Genomic DNA, 11,285 nt, shown 5'->3' on the forward strand with positions numbered 1-11,285 from the left:
GTAACAGATAGAAAAAGAAAAGCAGGAGGACGTTGCACCGTCTTGGAAAGGATGGTCAGAATATTGTGTGACAGAGCTTGCATGCACCTCCACGACAGAAGCTTCTTTTACGAGCATGGTCGCTCATTGAGGAAGTCGCGTTTCCCTTTTTTTTGTCTTTTTTTTATCCCAACTCACTCAAAAAATTTCGTTTCTAGTGTTTCCACCCGAACCCTTTCCACCCACCATCTTGCTCTCATGTGTCCCAAGAGGAGCGCTGGCGCCGGAGAAGAACAAAGGTCAGATTTGATCTTTTTGTCTTTTTTGAAACTTTTCATGTTGAACTTTTTTTCGAGCGAATGTTTGTTGTGCTGAAACAAAATTCGAACAGAAGTTCTGAGCTGAGCAAGCTCAAAAAGTTTGCACATTTTTTGCTGAAATATTTCCCACAAAGTTCGCACAAATTGTTTGAACATTTTTTATTTTTGCTCAAAAGTTTCGATCAAACATTTTGGACAAACTTTTAGACGGTTTATAAAACCCTGTAGTGTCGGTAGGCAAATGGACATATTGTAGCAAAGCCGACGATACGATAGCTATCACCATTCGTCCCTCCACTGGTCCATCTCATTCTCCGCAAGGGCTAAATGTCACAGCGGCCTAGCAGAGCACAACGCAGGCTGGCGCAATCGCGGCCCAGTTAGCATGGTCGGTCGGCCCAGCAACTGCCGCGGCTTCGTTCGCTGAAGCGGCAACGCCTTCCTGTGTCTCCCCGCTCCTAGGGCCGAAGCTGCTGCTTCTCCCGCACTGCTCCGCCCCACTCCACCCGCCGCCTCGAGATGGATCCCGCGCCGGCGACCCCGCGCTGGAACCTGGAGCGCCCGTACCTCACCGGCCGCTTCCAACAGGTACGCACCTTACCCCTTACTGCCAGCATTACTGCCTCCGCCTCCGCCTCCGCCTCACCTCCCTCGCGTGCTCTGGCAGGAGGCGAAGGTAGCTGCTGCGGCGCAGGCGCCCGGATCCAGGGCGTTCTCCCTCGACGCCTTCAGGTAGGGCCTGTGGCTGAATTCGGGTTGTTTGGATGCGAGCACCTCTGTGGTTGTTATTGCCCCCGGTGGTGGTCTCTGATGCCTGGAGTTTGTTTGAATCTGCAGCCGCGGCGTCGGCGCCGGCACCGGGAGCGTCATCGGATCGTACGCCGTTTCGGTGCAGGTAAGCGGAGCTTGGGGTTCAGCAGGCGGAATTGAGTGTTCCCATCAACTGGGGCTAGGGTTTAGGTTCCCGTTATGGGCTTCGAATTTGAGCACGGTGGTTTGGGGAATTACCTAGGGATGATTTGATGTGTTTGTTATTTTTCTTATAACTTGTGAATTTGGATTGCTGTGTATCCTAGTTTGAATTTGCAGCTCCGGTATTTGGAATGCCATTGGGATATTCGTTTGTGAGATTATCTACCACCTGGAGCTGAGATAATGATGTGCCCTTTTTAACAGTGTAATGATACTTAGTTAGGCTATGCTCTCGATGTTTTGGCTCGACTGGTCAGTGGTCACTGAGTGTGGCTCTGGAGATAGTTTAAGACAGTTTAATGTTACAAACATGTGTTTTACACTTTTACTGTCGAGTACCCTGTCAATCCGAATTTGCATTTGGAGCTCCAGGGTTGTCGGCTGGTAGTGCTTACAAAATGAGGGCTTAAATATGTTGTTGTGAAATGTCGCAAGCTTGTGCCTAACTTTCAGTCGTTTCACGAGGCTTAATATCTGTGTTTTTACTGTTGTTAGAAATAGCTGGGATTATACTTTAAATTGTAAGAAGTTTCTTCAATGTAGCTGCTATGCTTACAATGCAGGAGCTTTTGGTTATTGATGATTTGCTATCAGCTCTGGTGGGTATTGAGGGACGATTTGTTTCTATTAAGAGAGTACGGGGAAAGGAGGGCTATGTTGTCTTCCAGATCGATTCTTCTATGGACCTTGCACTCCAGGTAACCCCTGAGTGTACAGTCAATTGGATCACACATACAAAAATGGATATGGTTGGCACTTTGCTGATCTTTCTCTTGCAGGAGTTAACTCGCCGAATCTTCCCCTTATGTGAGGATTTTGTGTTGGTAAGCCAGTTTGTGGAGTCCCGGTCACAATTCAAGAATGGTCTGGTCAACCATGCTCTGGCTGCAGCTCTGAGGGCATTCCTACTGGTAGAATCCCTATCTATAGAAAGGAAATACGAACAATGCTTCTTTGTTCTCCCAAGAGCTGAATTGCGCAAAAGCAGTGCTTTTAGTAGTGGAGTACTGGGTGGTTGCAAATCAGACCCTCAATCTGCTTTAAAACTTGCGCCTTTTCACTTTTTCAGGAGAGCATTGAAGCACCGTTAAGCAAACTTTCAGTTTTCCATGTATACAATTACAGGCTTTCTTCTGTTTGAAAAGTTGACAAAAGAACAAAGATTTTCTAATAATAGCTGTATCATGGGTGGAAAAATCTGCATGAATTGTATTGGTTTTAAGATAATCCCATCGATAGGCATTTACCTTCTTAAGTATTTTGTCCTCAGGAATGGTCTATGTCAGTATTGTTTCTTATATGTAACTTGTGCAGTTTGCTCAGAGACATTAAGACTTTTCTTTTTATAAAAAATATCATCAGGATTATCAGGCGATGGTTGCTCAACTGGAGCACCAATTCCGTCTTGGAAGGCTTTCTGTTCAAGGATTATGGTTCTTTTGTCAGGTGAGTCTTCTTTGTATGTATTTACCTTGATTTAATTACTGTTTAAACTTTAAACTTTTAAGCACGGCAAGTCATATGTTCTCTTTGGCAGAGGATGATGAGTTCATTGAATGCACTGGCAGTTCTAGTTGAGAAGGCAACCTCCAAGAATACCAGTGGTTCTGCGACACTTAATCTACTTCAAAGTCAGGTACTTTTCAGAAGGAGTTTACGCCGCCCTAAGATTACACATTTTTCCTTTTGTGTCTCCCTCCCTCCCTCTATTTGGTACTCTGCTCTACTATAAATCTAAACCAAATCGACCTGATCAGCCTCTCTTGTTTTCTCATTGATATAGCAATTTCTTCAATAGGAGTGGTTTCTTAATGCACATGTTTGTCGTAGCCTTTCCGCTCTGATCCACATGATTAGCTATTTAAAATATTTAATGCATCTATCATATGTTTCTACTCAGGCAAAGGCAATGGGTGGTGATAGTGCTGTTCGGTCCTTACTGGAGAAGATGACAGAATATGCAAGTGCAGCATACCTCAGGATGTTAGAAAGGTTCATGATTGTTCATAACTTCTTTTCTGGCTCGTCGTTTGGAGTAATGCACCATTTCAACCGTTTGCTAGCTCCCAAATTTAAGCTAAAGTCAAGACACATTTTGTAATTCTAATGTTGAGATTGGTGGAAAAAAAAGGTTCAATTATCTTGCTTGCTGTGTTCTGATAGTTTCTGCTTATAATTGTTTCCATATTAGGTGGGTGTATGAGGGTGTTATAGATGACCCTTATGGCGAATTCTTCATTGCTGAAAACAAATCTTTGCAAAAGGTACCTGCCGACTTCTAGAATTTTGAATCTTCTTAATGTATACTATTCTCTATATTATATTAAGCCTAAAATGTTGAGCCTAGTTTCTTCTTATGTTAACCAGGTGCTTGTTTTATTTCCTTTCTTTTTGGCTTTGCTAGGAGAGTCTCACTCAAGATTATGATGCCAAATATTGGCAGCAACGATACAGCCTAAAAGACGGCATTCCTTGTTTCCTTACTAATGTTGCTGCCACGATTCTGACAACAGGAAAGTATCTTAATGTTATGAGAGAATGTGGGCACAATGTTCAGGTATGCGTGATTATTTTCTGAGGTTGAATCATTAAATGCTATTGAGGAAGGGTAACTGGGGATAACTAGATCGCCCCGCCTTGCGGGCTCTGATCTTTACTTTGTTTATTTCTTTGCTTGATCCTAATACACAGCTATTGCTAACTATATATAGCCGACTAACTAAAGAGTCATAATCCTAATCCAACTAACTATTAAACCGAATACAACTCTATCTCCTAGCTGATTCTATTTCTAAACAAATCAAATCCTAAACTACCAACTTATCAATCCTGAAATCTAACTATTCCAAAACCCAAAAGGAAACTAATTATTCTGAAACCTAAAAGGAAACTAATTCTTTCCTTTCCTAATTACTTTTCTGCGCCCATATCATTTCCCTCCTTGCCATGAAACATCTCTTCCTCGAGCTGTGGTGGTGGCCATGGCTGCAACCCATGCAAGACCCATGCCGATGAAAGTCTGATGTTCTTTGAAGATTCCTTGTAGTTCTTGAACACACCCACATTGTGAAGGATGGAAGCGATATCATCCTTGTTTCTCAGCATAGGCACCGTTGTAGCAGCTAAGGACAACTGGATTGAGAGTGAGACATTTGCTACCAGCAATGTAATAGACATCGGAGCAAACGTAGCAGGTGATTGTTTGATGATCAATGACGCCATAGATGGGAGCAGCGTTGCCTCCTGCTTTGCCTCTACCTCTATGCATGCGATGGCAAGAATTGGTAGCACTACAGTAGACTTTGGATGTGTGGCCACGAGAGCAGATGGTAGTCCTTCAACCAACGCTGGTTGAGGTGAAGCGACTTGTGCTAATGTGACCGTTGGGGTAGGTGGTGGCATCATATCCACTGCATTGGTGCTGAAATTTTTTGCCCATCTAAGTTGATGAGTCTCAATTGCTTCAACCTTCGTCGAAATTTTCTCCATCATCTTGCTGAGAAGCTTTATGGTTTAGGCGTCGTCACCTATGATGTGGGGTGCAGCTGGCTGTTGATGATACAACAACGATTGACGAGTAGGCGGCGTCGACGACTGTGGCTTGGTAGGGCAGCAGGGGTGTGCGGCGCTGGACAATGGTGGCGGCGGCTGGTGTGGTAGGAGGGCAACGGTGGGTGCGCAGGGTTGGTGGCGGCGTGGAAAACAGCGGCGGTGGCGAGGTGTTGGCGCAGGAACCTGGCTGGTGGAGCGGCTGGAAATAGAGCAGCGACGGTGGCAGCAGCGGGCGTAGGAACAGGGCGACGTGGAGGTGTAGGATCGATGTCTCTGGATACCAAATATTGAGGATGGTAACTGGGGATAACTAGATCGTCCCGCCTTGCGGGCTCTGATCGTTACTTTGTTTATTTCTTTGCTTGATCCTAATACACAACTATTACCAGCTATATAGAGCCGGCCAACTAAAGAGTCTCAATCCTAATCCAACTAACTATTAAACCGAATCCAACTCTATCTCCTAGCTGATTCTATTTCTAAACAAATCAAATCCTAAAATACCAACTTATCAAACTTGAAATCTAACTATTCCAAAACATGACTTACAATAACACTCTTATTTGAATATTTTATTTAGGTTTCCTTATCAGAAAATTCTAAGCTTATGAGCTTTGGTTCAAACCACCAATATCTTGAATGCATCAAATCTGCCTATGATTTTGCAAGCGGTGAATTATTGACTCTGATGAAAGATAAGGTAATCACTGTTTATAGTAAACTTACTGTTACATTTCATTCTCTTCTAAGCTAGCCTACTAATTTCATTGCATTAACTGTGCAGTATGACCTCATCGGGAAATTACGATCCCTGAAGCGCTATCTACTCCTTGACCAAGTATGCATAAAAATACGGAGAACATTTACTCTTGATGATTTTTTTGTTATTACTCTATATCAGTATTTGCTGACTTACAGCTGATATACATATATGCTTGTGTTTTATGCTTTGGCATAATATGTTTAGAGAGTCTATTAAAATACAGAAAATAATCTCTGTATTCTGTTACATGAAATTATGAATGCCATAGCCCTTAACAATGCCATGGATATGTTATGTTGCCCAATTTACTTTTGACCATCTCTATCGATTTTCCTTGCACTATTTATCTTATTTGTTTTCTCTAGTTTTGCAGGGTGACTTTTTAGTTCATTTTATGGATATTGCTCGAGAGGAGCTTACGAAGAAACCAGAAGAAATATCTGCTGAAAAACTTCAGGTCCCCTCTTGCATAATATCGTCTGTTTGTTTCTCATCATGGCAAAAACATAATTTTGGCAGCTTTTGTTATGATAAGTTGACTCTACTCTCGTTTTGTGTTATTCTTTCTTTGTTGGTTAATACCTGGCAGTCTCTGCTTGACATTGCTTTGCGAAGTACAGCAGCTGCTTCAGATCCAAGTCATGAAGAATTGACATGTTGCGTGGTAAATATTATCTAGGTCTTGTCAAACTATACTGTGGTTTCTGTTATCATGTTTCTTTACATCTATGCTCAACAGGAAAGAAGTTCCATCCTGAAGAAGCTGGCCGCTCTGAAAGATTTGGATTGTGCTTACCCGTCAGACAAGCTTTCTGCAGCAGATGTTGACCAGCCAATGCAATTAAGTATCACTGGCTTGGAAACGTTCTGCCTTGGCTACAAGGTTTTGTTTGTAGTTTGTTTTAAAGTTCCTCATTATGATTGGTCTTGTGATAGCGAAATGATATACCTGTTCTACATTGCAGGTTCAGTGGCCACTATCTCTTGTAATTTCAAGGAAGGCTTTGACAAAATACCAATTGATCTTTCGCCTATTGTTCCACTGCAAGCATGTTAGTCGCCAACTATGTACAGCATGGCAAATTCAACAAGTACGAATGAAACTTTTTTGTCCTGTAAAATCAGTTAAAATTATCTTTGTGTACACCAAACATTGACTGGATATGAACTCTTCAACAGGTATTCCGTTCTGTCAAGATTCTGGGAACACCAATTCTACGGTCATCGATTCTTTGTGGAAGCATGCTCAAGTTTGTAAATAGCCTTCTGCATTATCTGACGTTTGAGGTAAACCATACATGTCACCATACTAACTGTTACCATGTGGGAAAATTGCTCAATTACTCTTTTGGTCCCTAGGTTCTTGAACCAAATTGGCATTTGATGCATGATCGCCTTCAAACTGCAAGGAGCATAGATGAGGTTTTTGACACAGTTCTTATGATTGATATTAATTTCAATGTTAATGCTGCTGAGTAAATTACCTTTGATGTTAATGCTTCCTGCAGGTCATCCAGATTCACGATTCCTTCCTCCAGAAGTGTCTAAAAGAATGCTTGCTGTTGTTGCCTGAACTCCTTATGGTGTGTACTTTTGCTTTTTCTTTAAACTAAAGGAAAAAGAAGATAAAAAAGTAACTTTTGGTGCAATACCTTTTCTCAACTCTCAAGTTCCATACATTTGGATAGCTAAACCAGTGGATTAGTTTACTTTAAATATTATTCCCTTTGAACTGCCCCCTGAGGTCATATAATATTTAAGAGTTATGAAAGAATCGATGCTTATTATCCCACTTATTTATCAATGCTTATTACTCCATTTATTTGCATGCGCAGAAAGTTGAGAAGCTGAAAGCTTTATGTCTCCAGTATGCCACTTCCATCCAACTCCTCATGCCATCCATCGAAGTTGCTAATCCTGAGAATACATCAAAATCTGGAAAGTCAAGGTCAAGAATAAATAAATCACAAGACAGAGACCAGCAACTGAAACTAGCATCAGAGAATGTTGTGATGTCAGAGTCAATCTTGTATGTATCTCGTATCTCTGTTTATCTGCGAAGTGTAATGTAAAAATACCAGCTCAGTATCATATATAATATCATGTTCTGTTTGCTGCAGGAAATTCGAAGCAGCATTCAATTCGGAGCTCCAAAGCCTTGTGCCTACACTGAGCAACAATTCACAGGCAGAACCATACCTGACTCGTCTTGCGCAGTGCATTCTTGGCGTGCGAATGGATCAATTGTGAATTGATTGTCTGAAATGCAGTGTGCATCTATCTACCTACATTACATATAGGGGTGTTGTCTTGGTGATGTGGGCACAGCAGCCACTTGATTATTTTGATAAGTCGAGGTGTGTTTATAAGCTGTGATCCGGCATTCCCATGCCGTGCATGTCAGAAAGCTACCAGGTGTCACCCGAGTCACCAATGTAGCATGTGACGTGAGAGCAGTAGATGTAAATGCAGTGTGTAAGCTTCGATTGACTTTTACCTAAATATTCCGTTTGTTTCATTCCATCCGTGCCAAAGGCGTCCGATTTGGACCGAACTGGGGATTGGCACCGTGATAATTGTGAGAATGTTACGAAATCTTTATTTATGTAGTTGTTTATAACTTTTATATCATTAAATCTTTAACTTTTATGGTACTAGTGATGTAATTTTTCTAGCATTAATTTTTAAAACAATATCGTATGACTATATATATATATATATATATATATGAGTTTGCATGTATCTAATAAAAGACAATAAGAATATTTAATTTATCTTTTACTCTTTTTGTTCTTTATATTCCTACATACTAATTTTTCGATAATCAATAAGTAGTTAGTATATAACATGTTATCAGTATGACTGTCTCTATAAGCTATCGTGAATTACATTTCTTTAAGAACATTTTGCTGAGTGTTGTATCTTTTTCTATGGTAAGATATTATTTTTAGTTTATTTAATTTATATATTGTCTCTCTTCTATATTTTTGCTTTGCATTTGTATATTGTAGTTTGCTATGTTAAATCTTGCCCAACTTGATTTCATGGCTTTGGATATTACACACAAGAACTACTTGTCTGGTTGTTGGATGCTGAAATTCACTTGAATGCCAACAGGCTTGGTGAAACAATTAAAGCAAAAAATAAAGCATATAATCAAGATAAAGCTAAGACTATTATCTTTATTTGCCATCACCTCCATGAAGGTTTAAAGGTTGAATACTTACTGATAAAGATAAAAATGTTTTTTAAACAAATTGAAAGAAATATACTATCATCAGAAAATAGTAACTCTCCTCAAAACTCGTTATGACTTGTTGCACCTAAAGTTGCAAGATTATAAGAGCGTTTCTAAATACAATTTAGCCATGTTTAGAATCACTTCATAATTGTTATTATGTGGAGGTTACTGATGAAGAAATATTAGAGAAAGCATACTCTATATTTCATGCTTCAAATGTGCTGCTTCAGCAGCAATACTGTGAGAAAGGATTTAAGAAATATTCTAAATTTATTTTTTGTTTACTAGTGGCTAAACAAAATAATGAGTTTTTGATGAAAAAGCATGAGTCCCGTCCAAGTGTTTCAAGTTCACTCCTATAAACAAATGCAACTAGATATGATAATCAAAATAGAGGACGTGGATGAGGTCACGGATGTGGACGTGGTCGTGGTCATGGTTATGGATTTGGGCGCGGCTGTGGTAGAGGAAATTATGGTGTTCAATTCAAGAACCAAGTCAATCCTTATAAAAGGCAAGAAAAGGGAGATAAAGAGAAAGGTGAAATAGCTGAAAATGCATGCCGCCGTTGTGGAGGAAGAACTCATTGGAGTATTTATAGCCTCAAAGCTACCAACTAATCATTTTCCCAATGGAGTATTTATAGCCTCAAAGCTACCAACTAATCATTTTCCCAATGGAGTATTTAGTACAACCTCAAAAACTAGCCGTTAAAACTCCACTCAATGTCTCTGTTAACACCGGACACTCCGGTATACTTTCAAATTCATCACCAGACCTTCCCATGAGTTATCTTGAGTCATCCGAGCCTTTGTAGCATCTTTATATAAAATGCTCCGGTACATTCATCCAGTGTTCATTCTATTCACACCGGACTATCCGGTGAGTTAAAACTTCTCTTCTTTTCCCTGAAAATGCTCCGGTGCAATTATCTCTGTGATCACCGGACTATCCGATGAGTTGATCTTCATTCTTCAGCACTTGAAATCGCTTCGGCAAGAAATACTCCGGAGCTTTATACTCTTCATCATCGGACTATCCGGCGAGGTCCTCAGCCTTCTCCCCCTTTGTCAGAAACACTCCAGTGATCTCATGTCCTATTCACCAAATTATCCGGTAAGTTATTAGCCTTTTGACACAATGCTCCGGTGAGTGCAAACTCCTTTGCACCGGACCTTCTGGTGGGGCATATCTTCTTGGGACTTCTTCAATTCAATCAGACTTTATCCCGATTGCGGTGGCTTCTTGATGTATTATATCCATGAGACTTACTAACATATATGTTTGACAAACATGTTAGTCTCAATGACTATGTTGTCATTAATCACCAGAATCACAATCATAGCATAATAGGATCATTGTCGCTACATATGGAAAACATGGCTACAATGATACAACTCACTTAGATGTTGCTGATTTCTTCACACAAGAATAGATCATTTAGTTGTTACTTATTTCTTCATACATGAATAAATATGATGTAATAATAGTAAGAATAAAACATGTTGCACCTTATCTATAAATGAATAATTTCTACTATGTTTGTATTTATGATTCATGGCTATATTGTTTCACTATTTATAAATTCATTTTAAACGTATTAGTATTTATTAGTACATTTTCTTTTGAAGCGAATGGATGAGTTGTTGGCTCAAGAGCCTGTATATGAAGAAGATATATGTCTTATAGACAGTGGAACAACACATACCATATTAAAGAGTAAAGTGTATTTTTCTTATATTGTGACACAAGATGCAACTATCCATACTATATCTGAAAGTGCAAAATTGATACAGGACTCTGGAAGAGCAGTAATTATATTACCTCGTGGAACAAAGGTAAACATGCATGAAGCACTATATTCCCCTAAGTCTCAAATAAATCGATATGAGCTTTGAAGATATCTAACAAAATTGATATCACATTGAGACAATATGTGAGGATAATTTAGAGTTCCTCAACATTACAAAGGTGTCATTGGAGAAAAAGTACGTGTTAGGAAAATTACCAGCATTTTCTTCTGATTTATACTACACAAATCTCAACAAGAGTGAATCATATATGGTGCTAGAACAAAAGTTCAGCAACCATGATAACTTTATTATTTGGCATGACCGGTTAGGCCACCACAGAGCAGTAATGATGCGAAAAATTATTAATAATTCATGTGGGTATATGTTGAAAAACCAGAGGATTCTTCAATCTAATGACTTCTCATGTATCGCATGCTCTCAAGAAAAATTTATTGTGCCTCCATCACGGGCTAAAGTTGGACATGAATCCCTTGCTTTTCTAGAGCACATACAAAGAGATATATATGGACTCATTCATCCACTAAGTGGACCATTTAGATACTTCATGGTTTTAATTGATGCATCAACTAGATGGTCACATGTCTCCTTGTTATCAAATAATCAAGCTACGACTATAATTTCCAGACAATCCTATCAAAGCTATA

General features: G+C 39.8%; 1 protein-coding gene across 1 annotated transcript; it reads left to right on the plus strand.

Annotated features, from left to right (window-relative positions):
* Positions 1-762: 762 nt before the first annotated feature.
* LOC133924527 (gamma-tubulin complex component 2-like) lies at positions 763-8,107 on the plus strand. Its single transcript, XM_062370106.1, has 21 exons — positions 763-887; positions 967-1,031; positions 1,137-1,194; positions 1,835-1,969; positions 2,051-2,182; positions 2,634-2,717; positions 2,809-2,907; positions 3,172-3,263; positions 3,463-3,535; positions 3,676-3,828; positions 5,404-5,523; positions 5,608-5,661; positions 5,960-6,043; positions 6,176-6,250; positions 6,326-6,469; positions 6,552-6,677; positions 6,766-6,873; positions 6,946-7,008; positions 7,095-7,169; positions 7,422-7,615; positions 7,707-8,107. Exons 1-21 carry the CDS (start codon positions 819-821, stop codon positions 7,834-7,836), a joined length of 2,133 nt encoding a protein of 710 aa, XP_062226090.1. The 5' UTR covers positions 763-818; the 3' UTR covers positions 7,837-8,107.
* Positions 8,108-11,285: the final 3,178 nt, after the last annotated feature.

Source organism: Phragmites australis, chromosome 7 (genome assembly GCF_958298935.1).
Source record: "Phragmites australis chromosome 7, lpPhrAust1.1, whole genome shotgun sequence".
NCBI classification, from domain to species: domain Eukaryota; kingdom Viridiplantae; phylum Streptophyta; class Magnoliopsida; order Poales; family Poaceae; genus Phragmites; species Phragmites australis.

Excerpts from the sequence above, each read along its gene's own strand:
- LOC133924527 (XM_062370106.1), top strand. The coding sequence starts at position 819 with ATGGATCCCGCGCCGGCGACCCCGCGCTGGAACCTGGAGCGCCCGTAC. Across the intron at positions 5,524-5,607 it reads TGACTCTGATGAAAGATAAG|TATGACCTCATCGGGAAATT; the intron begins GTAATCACTGTT and ends TTAACTGTGCAG. Across the intron at positions 6,678-6,765 it reads CAGCATGGCAAATTCAACAA|GTATTCCGTTCTGTCAAGAT; the intron begins GTACGAATGAAA and ends ACTCTTCAACAG.